Consider the following 24,250-nt stretch of genomic DNA (forward strand, 5'->3'; position numbering starts at 1 on the left):
AGTTGATTTTTTTTAAAGATTAAAAGAATCAACAAACCCTTGCCCAGACTAAGGAAAAAATAAAGAAGTCCCAAATAAATGAAATCAGAGATTAAAAAAGAGATATTACAACTGATAATATAGAAATTAAAAAATTCATTAAAGACTACTATGAGCAACTGAATGCCAATAAATTGGAAAACCCTGAAGAAATAGATTAATTCTTAGACAAATTCAGCCTACCAAGATTGAACCATGAAGAAATCCAAAACCTGAATAGACTAATAACAAGTAATGAGATTGAAGCCATAATAAAAGTCTTCCATAAAGAAAAGCCCAGGACCTGATGGCTTCACCACTGAATTTTACCACATATTGAAAGAAGAGCTAGTATCAATTCCACTCAAACTATTCCAAAAAAATAGAAGAGGGAATACTTGCAAACTCATTCTGCAAGATCAGTAATGCCCTAATACCAAAACCAGACAAAGAGACAACAAAAAAAAAAGAAAGAAAGAAAAGAAAACTACAGGTAAATATCTCTGATAAACATTGATGCAAAACTTCTCAATAAAATACTAGCAAAATGAATTCAACAACACATTTTTTTTAATTTTTAATTTTAAAGATGTGGGGTACAATTCAGGTTAGTATACAAATGTTCATTATGCAGGTACCCTTGTTGATGAGATGTGCCCCCCTCCCCTGGCATTGTTCTCACTACTGCCAATTCCACCTCCCTCCTTCCCCTGGCAGTTTCCCATTGCCACCAATTCCTTTCTTATAGTATTACGATAATTGTTCAAGGTCCATTTATGAGTGAGACACGTAATATTCAGTTCTTTGTTTCTGTAATAGATCACTCAGTATTATAGCCTCTAAGTCCATCCAAGTTGCTGTGAAGTTCATAATTTTAAAAAATCATTCATCATGACAAAGTGGAATTGATGCCAGGGATGCAAAGATGGTTCAACATATGCAAATCAATCATCAATGTGATTTACCATATCAACAAGATGAAGGACAAAAACCATATGATCATTTAAGTTGATGATGAAAAAGCACTTGATAAAATTTAACATCTCTGCATGATAAAAACTCCCAAAAAGCTGGGTATAGAAGGAATATACCTCAACATGATAAAAAGCAATATATGACAAATTCACAGATTATATAATACTGAATGAGGAAAAACTCAAAGCCTTCTCTCCAAGATCTGAAACAATACAAGGGTACCCACTTTTACTGTTAGTCAACATGGCACTAGAAGTCCTAATAGAGCAATTAGGAAAGATACTATAAGTAAAGAGCATCTAAGCTGGGATGAAAGAAGTCAGGTTATCCTTGTTTGCAAACAATATGATCTTATGTTTTGAAAAACCGAAATACTCCACCAAAAAACTGTTAGAAATGATAAATTCAGTATATTTGCAAGATACAAAATCAACAAAAAAATCAATGGCATTTTTATATATGACAACAATCAATCTTAAAAAAAATCAAGAAGCCAGGCTTGGTGGCTCTCAGCCTGTAATCCCACGCTTTGGGAGGCTGAGGTGAGTGGATTGCCTGAGCCCACGGGTTCAAGACCCGCCTGGGCAACTTGGCGAGACCTTATCTCCTCAATAAACCAAAAAAATCAGCTGTGCGTGGTAACACGTGCCCGTAATTCCGGCTACTCGGAAGGCTGAGGCGGAAGGATCGCCGGAGCCCAGCAGGTCGAGGCTGCGGTGGCTGTGAGCGGCCACTGCATTCCAGTCTGGGCAATGGAGTGAGACTCCAACTTAAAAAAAAAATCAAGAAAGTAATCACTTTTACAAACTTAACCAAAGAAGTGAAAGAGTTCTACAATGAAAACTATAAAATATTGATGAAAGAAATTGAAAAGGACACACACACACACACACACACACACACACACACACAAATATTCCATATTCATGGATTAGAAGAATCAATTGGAAGAATTGTTAAAATGCCAGTGTTATCCAAAGCAATCTACACATTCAGTGCAATCCCTACCAAATTACATTCTTCACAGAAATAAATAAAAGAATCCTAAATTTTTTACGGAACCAAAAAAGACCTAAAACAGCCAAAGTCATCCAGAGCAAAAAGAACAAAACTGGAGAAATCACATTACCTGACTTCAAATAATACTATAGAGGTATAGTAACCAAAACACCATGGTGCTGGCATAAAAATGGACACATAGACCAAAAGAACAGAACTGAGAACCCAGAGATAAATCCACACATCTACAGTGAATTCATTTTCAACAAGGGTGACAAGAACACACATGGGGGAAAGGATAGTTTCTTCAATACATGATGCTGGGAAAACTGGATATCCATCTGCAGAAGAATAAAACTAGACCCTCTATATCTCACCATATAAAAAAATGAATCAAAATAAAGACTTAAGTATAAGACCTGAAGTTATAAAACTACTAAAAAAACACATTAGGGAAACTCTCCAGGTCCTTGATCTGGGAAAAGATTTCTTGAGTAAGACCTCAAAAGCAAAGGCAACCAAAGCAAGTAGACAAAAGGGATCACATCAAGTTAAAACCCTTCTACTTCTATAAAGCTTTTCCTCTCTAAAGAAAACAATCAGCAAAGTGAATCAATAGCCCACAGAATGAGAGAAAATATCTACGAACTACCCATCTAAAAAGTAATTAATTTTGTTTTTGTTTTTTTTTTTTTTGAGTTGGAGTCTCACTCTGTCACCCAGACTGGAGTGCAGTGGCCGCTGGGCTCTGGGGATCCTTCCACCTCACCTTCCAAGTATCTGGAACTACAGGCGCGTGCTACCATGCCGGGCTAATTTTTTGATTTACTGTAGAGATAAGGTCTCGCCAAGTTGCCTGGGGGGTCTTGAACCCGCGGGCTCAGGCAATCCACTCACCTCAGTCTCCCAAAGCGCGGGATTACAGGCCGAACCACTGAACCTGGCTTGAAAAGTAATTAATAATCAGAATATATGAGGAACTCAAACAACTTGTTAGGAAAAAATATATAATAATCCAATTTTTTAAATGGGCAAAAGATCTGAATTTCTCAAAAGACATAAAAAATGATTAATAGGTATATAAAAATGCTCAGCATTGTTAATCAGAGAAATGCAAATCAAAACTACAATGAGATAACCATGCCACCCCCATTAAAATAGCTTTTATCCAGAAGACAGGCAATAACAAATGCTGGTGAGGCTATAGAGAAAGAGGAACCCTCATACAATGTTGGTGGGAATGTAAAAAAAATTGATATTAATACAGTCACTATGAAGAATAGTATAGAGTTTCCTCAAAAAACTAAAAACAGAACTACCATATGATCCAGCAATTCCACTGCTAGGTATGTACCCAAAAGAAAGAAAATCAGTATATTACAGAGATATCGGCTCTCCTATGTTTATTGCAGCACTGTTCACAATAGCCAAGATTTGGAATCAACCTATATGTTCAACAACAGATGAATGGATAAAGAAAATGTGGTATATACACACAATTAAAACACAGTAACCCCAGATCTGAGAGGGCTTGAGCTTAATATTTACCTGTTCCAAAGACTCTATAAATACTAAATACTGGTCAATGTGATATAAGCTGATGAGTTACAACTTCCAAGAAGTGTAACTAAAGTGAAGGTTGGGGAAGTGCATTCCCCTCTTATTGATTGGAATTCAGAAGTAATCACTGGAGATTAGGCAGCCATTTTGGATTATGAGGAAGAAGCCATGGGATGACAATGGAAGGGTAACAAACAAAGAAGGAATCAGGATCTCGAACACCCAGGAAGACCACATCTACTCTGGAACATCTATTTCTAGATTGCTTTTATATAAGAAAAAAATAAACTGCAATTAAGACACTGTGATTTTGAATCTTCTGGTACATGCATCTGAAATCTAATCCCCAAATCTGGGTTCTACCCTTAGTTTTTGATTCAGTAGATCGTTTTCATTTCTAACTAGCTCCCAGGTGATGCTGATGCAGCTGGTTTGGGGGCCATACTTGGAGAACCACTGAACTAATGAATGGAGGTAATAACTTAGTGAATTTCAACCTTTGCTTTACATTAAAATCGCTTGAGTGGGAGGTGGGGGAGTGAGGAAAAGGAGGTTTTAAAACACACACACCTAAAGTTCACACCAGAGACACCAGTTTAATAAGTCTGGGCTAGGCCTGGTATGGTAGGCCCAAGTTAAAAGTCTTCCAGATGACTCTAAGATGTAGCCAACACTGAGTGCTGTAACCCTTTCCCTTTGTATTGTGAACAAGACTAATTTGAAGGAAATACCTGTTTCCCCACAGATGGAGGTTGATATTGAGAAAACTGCCCAGAACTTGAAGCCCAAAGACTGAGGTTTAAGTCCTTTCTCTTACACGATTATGAGAATCTGGAACAATGTAGTATCCCTGAACCTTGGCTACTTAATTTGTAAAATAGTTTACACCATTGGGTTTTTGTGAAGATTAGATTTTACAATATAAGTGAAAGTACTAGCTAGATGCAGTGGCCCATGCCTGTAAATTCTAGCACTTTGGAAGGCAGAAGCAAGAGGATTACCTGAACTCAGGGGTTTGAAACCAGCCTGAGCAGCATGCGAGACCTCATCTCTACAATAAATCAAAAAATCAGCTGGGCATGGTGGCACATGCTTGTGGTTCCAGCTGCTTGTAAGACTGAGGTGGATCACCTGAGCCCAGCAGGTCGAGGCTGCAGTGGCCGTGAGCATGCTACTGCACTCCGGCCTGGACGACAGAGTGAGACTCCAACTCAAAAAAAAAAAAGTGTAAGTACTTTGGAAACCCAAAGTGTTGCAAAGAAGTGGCAAGGGAATAGGCCCAACAGACTGTCTATGGAGAACCTACGTGAAAGGGTCCACTGAGGGGAGGTGGGCCAGTGCGGGTGCCAGTGCCCATGCAGCGGAAATAACGCAAGATTGCAACAAGGAAGAAAGTAGAAAGCAGTAAAGTTTATTATTTACCTTTCACAGAATGGAAAGGAGGCTGACACTCAGAGGCAAGTGTGACCCTGATGGGCCAAGAAATGGGTATATTTAAGGGCCTTTGGGGCAAGGGGCTTTTGGCCCAGAGGAGTGTCCAGGGCCGCAGGCCTTTGATGTTGACTGTAGCCACATAAGTCTTAGATCTTGCAGTCACCAAACATTAGCATCTCATGCTATCAGGTGGTGAGCTAGATAGGAGGAGACAAGGGGAGGGGATTTTCCTGCAAGAGATGTGTCAGACATTTGCAGTCCACAAACTCCTTGACCAAAAGGTGGTCTATTATCTTTTCCATGACTCTGTCCATGTCTTGCATCTAATGGAGATTTGCTGGGGGGGTGGGGTAGGCTGCCAGTTTGGCCTGACATAGAATGTCTGAACACTTCCTAAAACCTGCCTATTGGAAATTTATCTGTCTATGTCTAACCTGTGCTAGATTCAAAGCATGTCAGTTAAAGCACAAATGGTTATGCTGAGGCAAAATATGAACTGAGTTTATTCTAAGTTTCTCGGGGTTCCTCCTTTTACTAAGTTAATTTAGCTCTAAGACTAAACTGAAGAAATGAAAGAGGTGGGAGAAAAGCAAGAGAGACCATAAGAAGCAATAATGTAGGACTCATTTGTGACTCCCTGCAATAGAGGACTGGAATGTGTGATAGAACAGCCATTGCTCCTGCAATGGGTGTTGTTCCCTCTGCCTTTCTTTTTTTTCCTAATTATCATATTTTCAACAGGTGTTCCTGGTCTGGATTAACTCCTCTGGGTGATATTTCTATCCTGGAGCACACAGACCTTGCCTGTTTAGAAGCAGGTGTTGAAGAGTGGATGTTCCAGCTATTAGGATCATTATACTGCCATCAATAACCACAGCCTGAAATCTCCTGTCACTGAAATGGTTCCCAGGTGGCTGCTTTATAGTCAGGTGTTTGGTTGTGGATATGCCAGATGTCAGGAACTGACCCTGACATTTCTAATTTCAGGATAAATAGCACTAGGCAAATGGGGAGTTAGATTAGGTCCAGAAGAGCCTCAGGCACCGGACTGAATTTACTGGACTTCATTCTGTAGTCTGCAGAAGTCACTGATTTTAGAAGTGACAGAGTGATTCTCAGAGAATATCAGCCAGGGACCTGTGTAATGAATTAGACTGAGGTGAGGCTGAAGTCAAGATGAGCAGCACAGAGGAGGTTACTGAAGTAATACCAACAGGGTAGAGGCAAGAGAAGTTGACAGGAAACGATAAATACAAGAAACAGGGTGGATGAAAATTGTCAGGTTCTTCTAGTAAATACTGGTAGCCTTCAATAACTAAAGACTGATGAGAACTACCTGTCTCCCTCTTGTACTACTAGGTGGTATCCTACAATGAAAACAAGTCTCAGACTGAATGTCACTACACAAATATTTTATCATCAAGCAGGCACAAAAACAGTATTCAAATAGTACTTTGCGGCAAAGAATTAAACAGCAGTCTAGACTCAGAGAGACATTCTGAAATGTGTCAGTCTGCTAGACTCAGCAGATTCCCACACCACATTTATGCAAGGGAAGAGGAGCCTGTACAATATTCCAGCCAGGCACATATCTTGAACACCTCATTTGCACAATGAAAAATTCTTTCTAATCCTGTACGCTAATGAACGTACCTCTAGTGCAGATTTACATAGTGATGTTGGAAGCATTTCTGTATCCAACTCTGTAGTGAAGATGCTTGATGACTATCTTTCAAATGCTAATTACCCACCCTGGAGTGTGCAGATTAAAGTTAACTTTCAAATATATACACATCTCATGGAAGTGTTCTAAAGTATAATGACAAAATAACAAGCAACAAAAATAGTTTTAAGGTCACAAGGCAGAGGACCATGTTAGAAGACGAAAAAGCACTGTTTAATGAGAAATCTTAGGCCTGTGCAACAGAAACCAGCTGTAGGTGATTTAAGCAGAGAGTAAGTTTATTAGAGAATATTGGATAACTCAAAGGATTGCTGGAGACCAAGACTTGGGCATTCATGGCCAAAGGTTGCCACTGGCTGTACAGGACTGGTTATCACATGCTACACAGAAATCACAGAGACTATAACAGGATACAGAACTGATTGGGAGAAGGCTCTGGAGTTGTTGCCCTCACCAAGCATGGGCATCTTACCTCTCTGACACTGCTCCTACTGGATGGTAGATGCCACCGAGTGAACTACTCCCAGTACTGCCCCGGGAACTTACCTTGCTACACTCCTGCAGATGCCCAAGGAGCACAGCTTTCTGTGCCTGTTTTTTGTTTGTTTGTTTGGTTGGTTGGTTTTTTGACCCACTAGCTTCCAGCTGGTACACATGGCTGTTTAAGCAAGTATGTGTCATTTCCACTGCAGCCACTAGACTAAGGTGGGAAATTCCCAAAAATGGAAAGAAGATTCAGATGGTGGGCATTTAAAAATTATACATTAAAGGCAAGCTGAATTGGAAGGGATGACAACATATCTGACTAGAAATGTCTAGCAAGTAGTTGGAAGTGTGGCACTGGTGTTCCCCAGAGAGACAGAGTTGCAAATTTGGGAGTGGGGTAGTGATTGCATTTAGAACTAGGAGTCTAGAGAGAATGTAACTCAAACTTTTCATCGATTATGTGGATGAAAATGGTTCACCCTTGGTTCAGCCCTATAGATGTGCTGCCCACACCTCCACATCTATGAAACGAAAATGAAGAAACTTCACACTCTACTAGGGAAGATAGGAAAAAAATACATGATAACACTAACACAAAATAAGTAGGAGGAGAGAACTGGTGATTGGTGAGAGTGTATTACATACTACTAATTTATTTTCAAAAATTTAAGTGCTAACTATGTATCAGGCACTATGCTAAGCTGATGTAATGTTGAGCAAAAGCGGACCTGTCCCTGCATTTGAGGACATGAAGGGTTTTGAAGGCAGGCCTTCAGGAGCCTGGGCTTTAGCTGGTCGGGGAGACAAAGTCATATATTATGCCACATATATTAAAGAGCAGCAACGCCTCCCGCAGTATTTACAGTCCACGTGTGGCCGTCCCGCCCGTCCGGTCCCAGTTTCGGTCCAGCCCAAGGCGGTGACCTAGATGCTTGGGGCAGGTCCGCCTGATTCCTTGGGGGTCTTCCCGTTCCCTGTTCCCCACTGTTGACTCCGGGCCTGGGGAGACGGCGGTGGGCCGCGCGAGGCGGGCGACTCAAGTGGGGCGGGTTGAACTCGCGCGGCGCCAGGCGCACCGGGATCGGCGGCCGCGCGGCGGGTTTGGGCGGGGAGGGGGCCGGGCCTCGGCCGACCCTAGGAAGGAAGCGCGCCGCGCGGTTTGACCCCGGCGACGCTCCGTACCGTCGCGGATTCGGCGCCGGAAACATGGCGGCCGCGGCCGGGCCGGTAACGGAGAAAGTTTCTACCGAGACTGGCCTGTACTAGCGCGTACGGCCTCGGCCCCTCGTTCCCTCTGCTGTGCCACCTCCCTGTTCCGAGTCGCATGCTCAGCCCTCAGCTCCCTCCATCCCCGTTGCTGTGGTGGCTTCGGGACAGACTCAGGGTTGCGAGAGCGTCGGTGGCGACGGCCGAGTCAGGTAGGGGGGACGCGGTGGAGTGGACGTGGGGCGGCGAGATCTGGGCACAGACACCGCCCAGGGCTGCGCGTGGTGCGGACCCCAAGCTCCGCCCAGCCGGCTTCCCAGGGCGGGGGTAGGATACCTGCCTCTGGAGGAGGCGACTGTGGCGAGTGGGGAGTGGAGGGTGCGTGGGGCGCCTATCCTGGCCGCCAAAGGCTTCCCCTCAATGGGACGCCACGCTGTGATTTCTTTCCCCTGAAGCGGAGCAGTGCTGAACAGCCGGGCTTCTCGTCGGGCCTTTCGCATCTCTCTGGAGGGAGGCCTAGTGGGAGAGAAATTGGTATTCCTGCCCTGTTGAGAGGAATTTAATATTCGAAGTGTCAGTTTCCTCGTATGAGATGAGCCCAAAGAGTTACCATGAACTCACAGAACTGAAGCAATGAAATTCCCTGACCCTGGCTTCTCGTTGTGGTTCCTGACTTTGACACTTCTACATGGGACAGAGATCATTTGAGTGGAAGATAATGCAAGTGGCACAGTGTGCCCTGAAGCCATTCTCTAGAGATAGGGCATGGAGACAGAACATACTGGTTTGGAAGAAATGGGGTGAATTAAGTGAAGACTGGCATCAGGCCAAGAGAAAAACAAAGATTCATGTCTTCTCTCGTAGCTCTACTACTGATTTGCTGTGGAATATTAGACTAGTTATTTATTCTCTTTGTGCATTAGTAAGTGTCCAGTCATTTACAATCATTATTGTCAAATGTAGACTTCATTTTTTTCAACAAGTCTTTGTTGGATATATTCTCGATGCCAGACTTTCTGCCTGTTACTGAGCATATAGTATTTGAAGACAAACCCTCAGAGACCTTGTGTTCTAGTGGAAAATGCAGACATCAAATAAGCGAGGCGGTATAACAGAAAAAGTACAGGGATCATATAATGGGCTCAGGAGTAATCTGCCTTAAAAAAAAAAAAAAAAGTGATATAAGTTGAGACCTGGAAAGTAGTAGGAAGGCAGGTGTAAGTTCTGGGGTGAGGCCAGGGGAGGGAAAGGAGGACACCTGGATGGAGAGGTAATAGCGTTTGTGCAGTTCATAACTGAAAGGTCAGTACCGCTGGAATGCAAATGTGAGAGGAAGAATGGTAACAGATGAGACAGGAGAGTTATTCAGGTCCAATGTGGAACGCTTTGTAAGGCATTGGAAGGAGTCTAAACTCGATTGCTGAGGGCAATAGGAAGCCATTGGAGCATTTTACATAGTAGAATGATTTGATTCGAGACATTCAGCATAAGATGATGGTGACCTTAGGAATGAGAGAAAGTCGAAACATTTAAAAGATGCTTAGGAAGAAGAGTAGACAGGATTTGTTGAGCAATGAATGTAAATGATGAGGCTGGAGGTGGTGGTCCATGCCTATAATCTCAGCACTTTGGAAGGCTGAGGCAGGAGGACTACTTGATCCCAAGAATTTAAGACCAAACTTGGCAACATAGTGAGACCTCATCTCTACCACAAAAAAAAAAAAAATCAAAAAGGTTAGCTGGGTATGGTGGCACAAGCCCACAGTCCCAGCTGTTCAGGAGGCTGAGGTGGGAGGATCGCTAGAGTCCAGGAGTTTGAGGCTGTGGTGAGCTGTGATGGTGTTACTGCACTCCAGCATGAGTGACAGTGAGACACCGACAGGGGAAAAAAAATGAAAATGATGAAGGAAAGGGAGGTTAGAGTACTATATAGGGTTTTATAGAATAATCAAACTCTGGCGGTGATTGTTTAACTTTTATCATGCAGATTGACTCTTCTGTGCTCCATTTTTGTCTGCCTCGAGTAATTTTACATTGAATCATTAATGATGGCATACCAATTGAAAAAGATTGTAATTCTGTGTTACTCTCTGATTCAGGCTGTCTTTTGAAGGACAGAATGGGGAAAGACTTTTGTAAATTAACTGTTTTGAAACAATTATATACCACTTTGTTTTTGGCCCCAAAGAAGGTAACTATATGTGTCATGTGACATGGATGTACTATACTTTATATGTTTGTTGCATACTTACATGTACTTTGTTTCCAAGATTTTACTTCTGTTAATAGTGCCCAACAGAGCTGATTGAGTCTGTTTCTATAGGCATATTAATATATGTGTGCAATTAGGTAGAGGGATAATAAATGAAGACATGGAAATAAATGAAATTTCTCAGGGAAAATGTGTGGTGAGAGAAAAGCCTAGGCTTAGGATTGAAAACAAAGATGAGTTGAGAACGAAGAGCTTTCAAGGATACTGAGGAGGAGAGATGAATGAGTTAGGAAGAATATCTGGAGACTTAGTCTTTGGGATGCCAAGAAAAGGGAAGGGTTCAGGAGATGAGAGGAGCTAATAATGTCAAAGATTGTTTAAAGAATGTGCAGGATATTGAGCGAAAAGTACCTGGGTCATTTCAGAACTTAGCAGTGTAGTTGTTGTGGAAACACCATTTAGTGGTTTGAAAAGTGAGTGGGTAAGAGGTAAAGCAACTAAATAATTAGCTTTCAAAAGGAGGACAGACAGAAGATTGAACTTGGTAGAGAAGATGGGGATGAGCAAAGATTGTTTTCTTACTTTTTTTGTATTGTTTTTAAAAACAGGTTTACAGGCCAGCCATGGTGACTCATGCCTATAATCCCAGCACTTTGGGAGGCAGAGGCGAGAGGATTGCCTGAGCCCGCGAGTTTCAGACCAGCCTGGGCAACATGGTGAGACCTCGTCTCTACAATAAATCAAAAAGTTAGCTGGACGCGGTGCCTCACGCCTATAGTTCCAGCTACTTAGAAGGCTGAAGTGGAAGGATCGCCTGAACCCAGCAGGTCGAGGCTGCAGTGGCCATGAGCTTGCCACTGCACTTTAGCCTGGGTGACAGAGTGAGACTATGACTCAAAAAAAAAAAAAAAAAACCAAACAGGTTTACAAATGTTTAAGTGCTAAAGGATAAGAGAAAAGTGAGCATTTGAAGAGAGATGAGGATGTGTGATGTTCTAGAAGAGGCAGAAGAAAAGAGATACACAATATGGCCAAAGATTTAGACTTGGATAGAGAGGGGTCACCCTTCTTTCTTTGTATCTGGAGATGTAAGTAGAAGTGGGTTTGTGGAGCTGGAAACTCAAGTGAACTCCCTTCTGATGACTCTGTAGGAGGCAGAGTCATCTAGTGAGAATATAGGGGGAAGTGGGTATCAGACATTTGAGGAGAGGGAAGAGACGTTTGAATAATCACTGGGGGGGGGGAAGGGTGATGACCAGGGAAACACAAAAGGATGTCTCATGAATTTAGAGCGGCACCATTTAGCTTAGTGTGTGATTTTTTTTTTTACCCCCTCCAGCGGTGCTAGTAGTCTGAGCCCCAACTGTGTCATCAGCCTTTGAGAATTTATAATTTAACATAGTTGTTGAATTACTATATAACACACAATAGGAATGTTAAGGGAAAAACCTCAAGATTTTATCAGTTACACCCAACTTAAAAAGATAAACCAAAATATACCAAAGTAAGACTTTTCTTTAATATTATGTAGTATCTTAAATAAAAAGCAATTGAATAAACATGTAATTGAGGAAAATCAGTTGTGATTCTTAATTAAATAGATTTAGTTGTAAAAAAAAAAAATGCTTGCTAAACATACAGAAGTACAATTAGTAATGATATTTGGAACCTCCTAGAGACCCAAAGTTTGCTTTAGTGACATTCTTCTCCAGCCACTTGGGTTCTAAAGTTAATTCCAGGTTGTCTCATGTTTCTATTGGGTTTTTTTTTTTTAGTGTACTGCTATTAAGAAAGTATAAATAAATTTATCACAGACAAGTTATTTTTTAAGTATCCAACTGGGTTTTCCTTAGATAGTCATGTAACCATGAGCTATTGCTGTAAATAAGTTCTTCTGAAACCTTACATAGGAAATTTAGAAGAATTTTCTAATAAATAGTTACATCATTTGTGACCATTATAATATTTTAGGTGCAACTACAGAGACCTTAGGGTTGAAGTAAATTAAGTAGAATTGAAAAACTCTTCAGTTACTTTCCAGTGACTGTTGGTCAGCATCCAGCTTTTCAATTTTGGTTAGGAAGTTCAGGAATTGGTTCGCTACAGAGATAATGTTTAGATTTGGAAGATAAGTTTGACAATGAAAGTAATTTAGTAGAGGTAAAAGTACAGGGAGAATTTTGGGTCACCTTTAGGGACTGAGTAACTTTAATACCATTAAACTTTACTTCTAGTAAGTTTATTATCTAAACAATATGAAGTCTAAGATTTTATAGCATTATAGAATTTGCCTTATAAAAAAGATGGAGGGAGCCAGGCTCGGTGGCTCAGCCTGTAATCCCAGCACTTTGGGAGGCTGAGGCGAGAGGATTCCCTGAGCCCGCAGGTTCGAGACCCACCCGAGCAACTTGGCGAGTCCTCGTCTCTACAATAAATAAAAAATTAGCCAGGCTGTAGTTTGAGCTACTTGGAAGGCTGAGGCAGAAGGATCGCAGGAGTTCAGCAGGTCGAGGCTGCGGTGGACAGGAGCATGCCACTGCCCTCCAGCCTGGGTGACAGAGTGAAACTCCAACCCCCCCCCCAAAAAAAAGATATAGGGGATTTTGGCAGGTAGTAATGGTTGCTCTTACTATATACTGGTGCTTTTCAAATTAGAGATAATGACTAAATTCTTCATTTCCTATAAGAACTGAGTAGCTTTCCATTGTGCCAAAGTCATCTGCCACAATCTAAGCTAAAGCTAGCGTCTCATATTTGTATGTTGTTGAAAAACCAATAATTGGAATAAGAATGGATTAGGTGAATTTTTCACCATCTCTGGAAAAACAATTCCATTGATGGTGACTTAGACATACAGTTTTAGCATATGAGTAGTTGAAAGCACAGTCATTTTTGTTTAGATAAACTGCTGAGTTTTAAAGCCAGAAACAGTAATATGTACAAATCAGGTATTAAACTGGATTTCAGTTTAAATTGGATTCTGTTTTTCACTTATTATTTTGTATAAAGAAGATGCATATAAAAAGTAAACTTTATAAAATTAACACTGAAATCTTTTCCTTTTTTTAGAGCACTATAAACAAAATTTCTACCTGAGAAAATGTTGAAATAGGAGCTACGGATACAGTGGATTTACTGAATGAAATACAAGCAGTTAATTTTTGTAACGTGGGGAAGAAGCCTAAATTGCCAGTTTACATGTGTAAATCACTGCGTTATTGCTTTAGTCATTGTCTCTATTTAGCAATGACAAGACTGGAAGAAGTAAATAGAGAAGTGAACATGCACTCTTCAGTGCGGTATCTTGGCTATTTAGCCAGAATCAATTTACTGGTTGCTATATGCTTAGGTCTTTATGTAAGATGGGAGAAAACAGCAAATTCCTTAATTTTGGTAATTTTTATTCTTGGTCTTTTTGTTCTTGGAATTGCCAGCATACTCTATTATTATTTTTCAATGGAAGCAGCAAGTTTAAGTCTCTCCAATCTTTGGTTTGGATTTTTGCTTGGCCTCCTATGTTTTCTTGATAATTCATCCTTTAAAAATGATGTAAAAGAAGAATCAACCAAATATTTGCTTCTAACTTCCATAGTATTAAGGATATTATGTGCTCTGGTGGAGAGAATTTCTGGTTATATCCGTCATCGACCTACTTTACTGACCACGGTTGAATTTCTGGAACTTGTTGGATTTGCCATTGCCAGCACAACTATGTTGGTGGAGAAGTCTCTAAGTGTCATTTTACTTGTTGTAGCTATGGCCATGTTGATTATTGACCTCAGAATGAAGTCCTTCCTAGCTATTCCAAACTTAATTATTTTTGCAGTCTTGCTATTTTTTTCCTCATTGGAAACTCCCAAAAATCCAATTGCTTTTGCATGTTTTTTTATTTGCCTGATAACTGATCCTTTCCTTGACATTTATTTTAGTGGACTTTCAGTGACTGAAAGGTGGAAACCATTTTTGTACCGTGGAAGAATTTGCAGAAGACTTTCAGTCGTTTTCACTGGAATGATTGAGCTTACGTTTTTTATTCTTTCAGCATTTAAACTTAGAGACACTCATCTCTGGTATTTTGTAATACCAGGCTTTTCCATTTTTGGAATTTTTTGGGTGATTTGCCATATTATTTTTCTTTTAACTCTTTGGGGATTTCATACCAAATTAAATGACTGCCATAAAGTATATTTTACCCACAGGGCAGATAACAATAGCCTTGATAGAATAATGGCATCCAAAGGGATGCGTCATTTTTGCTTAATTTCAGAGCAGTTGGTTTTTTTTAGTCTTCTTGCAACAGCGATTTTGGGAGCAGTTTCCTGGCAGGTAAGCTTATGATTTGTCTATTATGTCAATACCTATAGTGTATGATAAAATGCTAGCTTTAAGAATTGAATTTAGAATTGTAAGGTCAAGTTCCTGATTTCAAAAGGAGATTCTTATTTGGCCTTTACTTAATTTTGTTTATGGAGTTGAAGCACTGAATGCATTTTGACAGGATAATTTAGTTTGATCTCTAGCAGAGAGGTGCCAAAATGTTAGGAATAGTAAACATGTGACATGCCTCCCATGTCCTTATTGTTCATTAGTGAAAGATTCACAGATTAAAGATCTTTAGAATACTAGCATTTGGAGAGTATTTAGAGATTATACTTTGATCTTTTCATTTCATCCATGATGAAATGGAAAGCCAGAGAAGACAACATCCAAAATCACTGGTACTAGCAAGAACAAGGTTACCTAACTTCTATTTTCTAGTCTCTTTACTACAACACATTTCTTTTATGTAGCTGTTTCCCTGAAGATTTTATATATATTAGATGTATAACAACATATCAGGTAGTTAATTATAAATTAGATGCTCTCCTACGAAAGAATAAAACAGATTTTACAGTACATTTGCTGCCCAGAAATATTTTTAAAAAGACAAGGTATTCCGACTGTGCAGTTGGAGTTTGTATCTACAGTATTAACAAATCCTGTGTTCCATTCTTTGAAAATTTATTGACTATACACCATGTGCCAGGCACTATACTGGGTGCTGAAAATCTCAAGATGTCTCTGTCAAAGGCAGCACAGTCTCATGGAAGGGGAAAGAGGCTAGTATATATGCAAACAATTAGTATTACAGTGTGAAAATACCATCATCTGTGTACATCAGGCTGGGTTGTGGGGTATAAAGCAAAGTCAGCGCTTCTTGATGCAGTTCTCTGCACCATTTTGTTGCTGTGGAATGATTTCCTGAAGTAAGTGTTTGAAGCAGGAGATGTGGAAACTTGCCTGGGCATGGTGCTTTTTAGTCAGAGTGGACTGGGACAGAGAGCCAGAGTGGGAGTTAACAACTACATGATGAAAACATTTTGGGTGCTGCCTGAGGATATCATCCTCACTTAGTTCTACTTGCCAGTGATAGGGACTATTAGAATTATGATGATGTCAGAAATTCTAGCAAGAGTTCTCCTCCCTCCCTCTTCCTTGCCTCCTCTTCCTTCCAGCTCCTTTATGCAGCCCTAACTATTTTTTCTTTTCCAAGTCAGCATTCGTTCTAGGCCGTCAAATTCTGTTAACCAAATATTTCCTGATTACCACATTATTTTTTCTTATACTGGTGGTCTTTGAATACAGTGTGTATACCACTGGAGGTATTCAAAAGTTTTCCAAGGAGTACATCAGCAAAGATAATTTTAAGAAATCGATTTCCAGATTCTCACCTTCCCTTCTACTCTTTTCTAAAACTGATCTACTTGAGACTCTTTCTCAATTTAGGTATGGAAGGGTATCTCATTGTGGTTTTACTTTGCATGTCTCTAGTAAGTAACAGTGTTGACCATTTTTTAATGTGTGAATCAGCCATTTTGTTGTTGAACTATCTATTCAAATCTTTTGCTCATTTTTATATTGAGTTAAAGACCAATTTATCATCTTTTTCTTTTATAGACTTTTAGTATCTTATCAAAGAAATCCTTGTTCAACCCTAGGTCACAATTGTTTTGCTTTTATCATTTTAACTTTTACATTAAGGTGTAATGATCCATTTTAGTTGATTTTTGTTAATGGTATGAAGTAAGGACCTTTTTTTTTTTTTTTTTTTTTTTTAAATATATGAATGTCTAATTGTTTCCAGCACCATTTGTTGAAAAGCCTAACCTTTCTCCCATTTAAATGTTTTGGCATCTTCATTTACAGTCAGTTAAGTATAAATGTAAGACCTTATTTGTTTAGCTATTTTGTTATATGGATCTGTATGTCTATGCTTATGATGGTACTGTGCCATCTTATGAGATATTTTCTAATTTCCCTTGAAATTTCTTTTTTTGACCCCGTGGGTTATTTAAAAGCTTGTTGTGTAATACCCTAAAATTTGGGGATGTCCCACATTTCCTTCCGTGGTTGATTTCTAATTTGATTCCTTCAGTTAGAGAACATAGTTTTTATGATTTTAGTCTTTTATTAAGATTTTTTTTGTGACCTGGAATGCTCACTTGAAAATAATGAGTGCTATGTTGATGGATACAGCGCACTACATTGGTAATGTTGTTCATATATCTTGCACAGCCTTGCAAATTTTCTGTCTAGTTCTATAATACTGAAAGGGATTAAAATCTTCATTATAATAGCTGAATTGCCAGTTACCACTTTCAATTCTGTCAGTTTTTTGCTTCATGTATTTTGAGGTTCTGTTTGTTGGTGTAAATGCATCTTTAATTGTTATATCTTCTTACCATATTGATTCTATTATCATTATGGCAAACAGCGTAGTTGACTAGTTATAACAAGATGTATGGCCTCCAAAGCATAAAATATTAACTATCTAGCCCTTTTAAGAAAAACATTGCCAATCTGTGTTGTAGATCAGTGCTTCTCAAATTTTAATATGCTTATGAATTATGCGGGGAATCTTGTGACAATTATGAAGATTGGAATTGAGTAATTTTGGGGAAGAGTGTGAGACTCCTTGTCTTCAAAAATCTTTAAGGTGATGCAGAAACTTCTGGTAATCAGCACACTACCAAGTGGCAAGGTATTCATTTAGCTATTCAAGACAATGTGAATCTACCTGAGTTGTGTCTATATTCCCCAATGAGTAGCTATCTGGAAACTGCTGCCTGTGGTGTAGGCATTGTGCCTTGGAGGCAATTTAATTTTTTAACTTGGTTTTAATTTAACCAGTCTTCTGTAGAAAGATTTCAAACATTGTTCTGCCTAGTGTTCTGTGAGATGTTAATGGGCATACTCATAGAAAAAATGTTCAAAATACAAAAAGAGAAACATTTGCAAACTTAGTTGACCATGAAATCCTTGCCTCTACCCCTCATTACTTTTATTGTCCACCTCTCTACATACACACCTTTCAACTTCTATGTGAAACATAATTTAGGAAGCATCTACTCAGTTTATACATGTGCCAATCCTTTTGAATAATGAAAGAATCAGAAAATTATGTAGTGAAAGACAAATAATTTAGAGATTTACTAGAACAAGACTGAGGGTAATAACATTATTGTTAATCCAAGTACATTCTAAGGGCTATTTCAAATTCTTTAAATTGGATTTTAAATGATATTTTAATTGAACTATTTTTACTTAATTCCTAAATGATATTGACACTGATTAACTTTTAAATAATATAATCTAAAACCATTCATCACATTTCTATGAGAGTAATACTAAAATGCTAAACTAATTTTTTTCACCATCCCATTAAAAAATCCCTCAGATTTCCACTGAAAAAACACTGCCATTAATTAAGTGGAAGTAGATCCACTGTGTCAAGAAAAATGAGGAATTAAAGAAGGTTTTGGTAGATCAGTGTGTCAGCTATGGGCAAGATCAATGAAAGTAGAGATAGTCTGAAGTCAAGAAGGCTAGTCAGGAGCAAGAAATGATAAGGAGCTGAACTAAGGTGATAGGCAAAAGTGTTATAAGGATAAGGAGAAGACAGAGTATTATCAAAGGAAAAACTGATAATATTGAAAAGTAAAAGCTAAAGAGAATTTTATATGAGTTAATGAAATATAGAATTGAATGTTCTGACATGGTGGATAGCCAAAAAGAAAATGTACAAAGATTTTGAGAAACTGAGCAGAGCAGATGGGAGTGTAGGATGGGAGAAAGCATAATGATGAATTTCATTGAGTTAATGACCTACTGGACGCTTGGAATTTATAAAACATTTTATAGTAGGTTTAGTTATCTTTTAAAGTATATTTTTGGGAATCAAATATGCTCTAGTTTTCCTACTAGAGAAGTAAAAATAAACAAGATTAATGTGCCTACTGGAGCACAGTTGTAATTTAGACCTTAATTCCCAAAAATGTCTGGCCACTTTTTTACTAAGTTTTTGTGTATGAAACGCTTTGAGTTTTGTCAGTTTAACTTAGTTTAACCTTTTTAAAAAAAATTTTTAGTAAGGAAATATTTGCATATAGTAACCTTCACCCTTTTTACTGTATAATTCTGCAATTTTAACAAACACATGTGGTTGTATAACCATCACTACCACAGCCAACATATAGAGCAATTCCGTCACCACCAAATTCCCTCTTGCTCCTTTGTAGTCAGTCTTTCTCCCAACCCCCTGTACTTGGCAACCCCTAATTTGTTTTCTGTCTCTAGTCATTTTCCTTTTCCAGAATGTCATATACATAATATGTAGCCTTTTGAGTCTGACTTTTTGCTTAAATCTTTGAGATTCATCCGTGTGGATGTGTATATCAGTAATTGATTTCTTTCTGAGCAGTATCCCACTGTATGAATGTATCACAATTTGTTTATCCATTACTCAGTTGAGGCACATTGAAATTATTTACGTTTTTTTTGGTAACTATGAATAAAACTGCTATAAGCATTTGTAAACAGGGTTTTGTATTAACATAAACTTTTAGTATGGTGTGGGATTGCTGGGTTATATGGCAAGTTTTTTTGCTTGTTTGTTTGTAAGATACTGCCATACTGCTTTCCAAAGTAGCTGTTCCATTTTACATTCTCACCAGCAGTGTATGGGAGTTCCAGTTGTTCCACATACCCACCAGTGCTTGGTATTATGTTTGGTTTTGTTTTTTAATTCTAATAGATGTGTAGTAGTAATTCATTGTGATTTCATTTTCTGTTTCCCTAGTGACTGATGTTAAGAATCTTTTCATGTGCTTATTTACCATCTGTATGTTTTCTTTGGTAAAGTACCTGCAGATCTCTTGAACACTTAGGAATTTGGGTTGTTTGTTTTCTTAATATTGAGTTCTGAGAATTCTTCATATATCTTAGATATAAATCCTTCATTAGATATGTGACTTGCACATATTTTCTCTGAGTGCGTGTTTTTTTATTTTCTTATGTTTTTTGAAGAGCTGAAATTCTTAATTTGGGTATAGTCCAATTCATCAGGTTTTTTTTCATTTATGAATTTTCTTTTGCTGTCATATTTAAGAATCTTTGCCTGACCTCATTTGAATAGAATTTTTGCCTAACCCCATATGAATAACTTTGTTTTTTGTTAGTTTTACTGAGTTTAATATTTGCAGAATGAGTCAATAGTATCATTTCTAGTCATTTACATAAAAAGCTGGAATTTGACCATTAACTTCTGTTGTGTTTTGTTCATAATCTCATTTCAACTTTAAAATGCAACATTACAGCTGTTGTTTCCTGCAATTTGGATTATGTTCACTGAATGTGCTATTTGCTTTTTCCTCTTTTACACTTTTTCCCTTAAATATGTGAACTAGAAAGAAATAGTACCATAGCATTTGGTGCTAGTTTTATTGCTCAACTATAGACATTTCTGAAATTATGATAATTGTTAATTCACAGAAGGATAAAAAGGGAGAAAGTAACCAGATACCAAAGGAAACATACCCCATGGCTCTTTCTTATATAGAGAGATTCTCTCTGAAATCTTTCATGGGATTTTATATGCCTTTCCTTGGCAACCATTGTCATTTACAGATTCAATGGGGTTTGATGAAGCTTTTTGGAGAAACCTTTTTGACCCAAACCAGAAAAACCACAATCACAGTTTATTTCTTTATAGGAGAAGCAGTGGCAGTCACTGGGTATAACAGATGTCTCAAGATCAGTCTCACAGCCAAGGAAGGAATGAAATCCACAGATGATGCAGTTTCATTTCTATCAAGATAGCAGATTATTACAGAATATGACTTACTTGGCATTGGTACAGGAGATTTTCAAATCTGCTGCCAAAACTAGAAGTGCTCATTTTTCATAATTTTTGTTTTGGTTCATTTCTCTTCCAAAAGTTTTAAACTGTTTTATTCTAGATGAGAGGGAGAATTCTCTTTAATTTCATTTTTTATCACTTCTACCAGAATACTATAAACAGGAATAGATGTCTTCCCCTCCCACCAAAAAGCACCAATAACAGTAGACTGAATATTGCTTTCTTCATGAAGAAGGAACATATTTCTTCCCTTCAACTGGTTTTCCAACTTTCAAAAGCATTAAAAAAAAATTTTAATGACCGTAGACCCTTTTTTTTCCCATTTTACTAACAGGACCTACCATTTATTAACTGTTTTTGATGCACTAGCCACCATTCTTACTAATAATTATCAATTTAATCCATATAACACTCTAAGATGGATGAGAGACGTGATTGAGAAATGAGGAAACTTGCTCAACATAGGTGGTATGAATCTAGGCCATTTGCCTTTACTGCCTTTACTCTTACTTAATCACTTCACTTCGTTTCATGTACTTTTGTAATTGGAGATGAGTGCAGACATTATTTTATCTAATCTCTTCATTTTTCCCCTAGGGCAAAGTAAGATTCAGTAGACTGCCTGAATTTGATTCCTGTACCATTGTTGTTTCGCTTCTATCAGAATTACAGTCTAAAAAGATTTCTATTTTTGTTATCTCTTTTGAGGCTACTCAGCCAGAGGATATATTTCTAAAGTTTCTACCAGGGCCTTAACAGATATATACCAAGATCTCCTAAATAGCAATCATCATTTAGGTAAAAAAAGTAGTTGTTTAGATTTCTGTGGTTTTGCGCAGAGTGACCTCATTTCAATTTTAAAATGCTTCATTGCAAATTACGCTGCCATTTATTGTGCTAGAGATGTTTTATGTATTTCTAATCTGTAGAATAAGCTCAAAACAAAGTTCTCCTTTTTATGGTTTCAGGAAATCAAGACTCAAAAGGTTAACTAACTTGTTCATGTATACACAGTCACTAGCTGAGCTAAGGCTAACCGAAGTCTTAACTCTAAAGCTTGGGTCCTTTCAACTACACCCTACCTAAAGAAATCACTTGACTTTAAAACTATAAAGTGACTTTAATAATGTTCTTAAACTTCCTGAACTAAGCAAAGTTTTGAAAGTCGATTATGGTTTCTTAAATCTAGGTTTCTCATACTGAACAACGTAGTTATTTCCATTTATGTATTGCTCCATTTATATATTCTGTTTCTTAGTTGGACTTCACTTTCCTGAGACTTCTATATATATTTCCCAAATCCAGCTTTCTTAAAGTGACTCAGACAAAAACACTTCTAAACAAACAAACAAGAATTAGGTTTCTTATGTAAATTTTCTACTTTTAAAATGTAGTAAATTACATAAAGAGATTTTGTTCCTGTTACCTGAAAAACTTTAGAATATGAAATGTTACATATTGGCCATGACTTGAAAGCTCAGCTGAACAGAATTCTAATAGCTAGTAACAATTTTTATTTGAAGGATGTTACTTACAGGTTATTTATCAGTCTGCTATTATGCTCAGTTTATATCTGCTCTGAAATATAAACTATGCCTTAAAATTTGATAGTGAGCATAGGATAATTTGGGGAAGCAAAGGAGGATAAGTACCTACACTTGCAGGCTTTAATCAGTTGATCTTTTTTGTTACAGGGTATACTGTTTTAGGTGTAAGAAGTACTCCAAAGTCACAAATAACTTCTGGGTTGAAGCTATAGAATAATGGTTTGCAGGGCAGTAAAGAAGCTTTCTGAAGTGGCAAGTAGATAAAACATCCTACATTTATTTTGGCTTCCCCTGGACATACTTACCATCTATTCAATCAGGATTATGATTTTTTGTATTGACAAACTTTGCTTTTGCATCTATTATTTTAATAGAATATTTAGTAGTTTTTCTAAACTTGCTTACTCAAAATAACCTAATAGAAGTATTTAATGGTTTTTTTCTGATACATGGGCTTTTAAAAAATTTATGACAACATAAAATTATCAGTTTTCTAAGACTTTTTATAAAAAGCAAATAGTAACAGATCATTTGTTATCTATGAATTGTGATCAGTAAACCCCTAAATATCTACTTATTTAGTTCTGTTGTATTAAATATTATCATCAGTGTTACATAACCACATGAGCTTATTGAATAACATCAGTATCAACATTTTAATCGAAATGTTAAATTATTTCATTAGACTTTTCATCTGAGTCATCTATAAATTGACAATTGAACTTTTACTTAGTTCAGTTATAAATCAAACTATTTAATAATTTTTCTAATGGTAAAAACCATAAGGTCTTTAATTTCACAATAAAAATGTTAGTACTAATAGCTTTATAAAATATTTTAATGCAATACAAAAGTCAGTAATAACCATTGCTGTTCTGTACACATGAATTAAGAAAGGCCAGTCTCTACATATGATGTATTTAAATAAATACGACCAAATTTGTCTGGGCATGGTGGCTCATATACTAACCCAGCATTTTGGGAGGCTGAGGTGGAAGGATTGCCTATAGTCCCAATTACTCAGGATGTTGAGGCAGAAGAATTGCCTGAACCAGGAGGTCAAGGCTGTGGTGGGCCATGACTGTGCCACTGCACTCCAGCCTGGGTGACAGAGTGGACCCTGACTCAAAAATAAAAGTTAAAAATTAAAATTAAAAAATATATATATGTATATATTTACATATATGGCCAAGCTTAAAATAAACACTTAAAGCAGGAATGGAAACTTTAATTCTCTTTTCTGTAGGAAATGGGGAAAAACTAATAGATAGCAATGATAAACAGTCTTAACTAAAGAAAAATTGTTTGACTGAAAAAATGGAAAGTGAACAATTTTTGGTGTTACTGTAAGGGAGGAAAAATAATTTTCTCTCTACCCTTCATAGTTCTTAGCTGTGATAGACCCCTATGACAAAAGACAGGTTAACAAAAGAAAAATAAAATAATTTTATTAACATGTACATAGGAGATACCGTGGGCTTGAGTCATTCTCAAAGAGGTGACTTTGAATTCACACTTATATAGCATCTTCAACAAACAACAGTACATTTTTCAAGAAATGATGTGACAAAGGAAAAGAACTTTGAGTGTCTAGGGGCAACAACATGGAGGAAGACAAATAAGTGGGATTTTGTTATGTATGTTCCTCTGATGCCATCTCTAGGCTGATAAGGGTCTAAAGTTTTTCACTGATCAACTTTTGTCCTTACAGAAAGGCTGCTAACACACCTCAACTTCTAACTCTTGTTTCTAATAACTACCTTGAACTTAGAAAGAATGTTCAGGGTTGTTTGTTTGTTTGTTTAAGAGGATGCTATTTTCTTTATTTTTAAAAATTCTATTATTATGTCTCTATGGAAAAATAAATAAATAAATATGTCTGTAAGATTATTGAGTAGACTTGTTTTATTTGGCCAGAACTTTTTTTTTTAAGTCAGTGTCTCACTCTTTTG

At 37.8% G+C, this 24,250-nt stretch overlaps 1 protein-coding gene across 3 annotated transcripts in view; it reads left to right on the forward strand.

Moving 5' to 3' along the window:
• Positions 1 to 8,313: 8,313 nt before the first annotated feature.
• The window catches only part of TMEM168 (transmembrane protein 168), a 29,131-nt gene continuing 13,194 nt past the window's right edge, over positions 8,314 to 24,250 (forward strand). Inside the window, exons 1-3 of one of the 3 annotated variants that reach the window (XM_021709551.1) lie at positions 8,343 to 8,574; positions 10,462 to 10,553; positions 13,644 to 14,900. In XM_021709551.1, the coding sequence (XP_021565226.1) occupies positions 13,773 to 14,900 (1,128 nt within the window). In that variant the 5' untranslated portion in view covers positions 8,343 to 8,574; positions 10,462 to 10,553; positions 13,644 to 13,772. Of the gene's footprint in view, positions 8,575 to 10,461; positions 10,554 to 13,643; positions 14,901 to 24,250 lie in introns of all 3 variants that reach the window. The other 2 variants (XM_008052055.2, XM_021709552.1) reach the window with 2 other exon arrangements.

This window comes from Carlito syrichta, unplaced genomic scaffold (assembly GCF_000164805.1).
Source record: "Carlito syrichta isolate Samal-C Ts95f unplaced genomic scaffold, Tarsius_syrichta-2.0.1 Scaffold254537, whole genome shotgun sequence".
Lineage (NCBI taxonomy): Eukaryota > Metazoa > Chordata > Mammalia > Primates > Tarsiidae > Carlito > Carlito syrichta.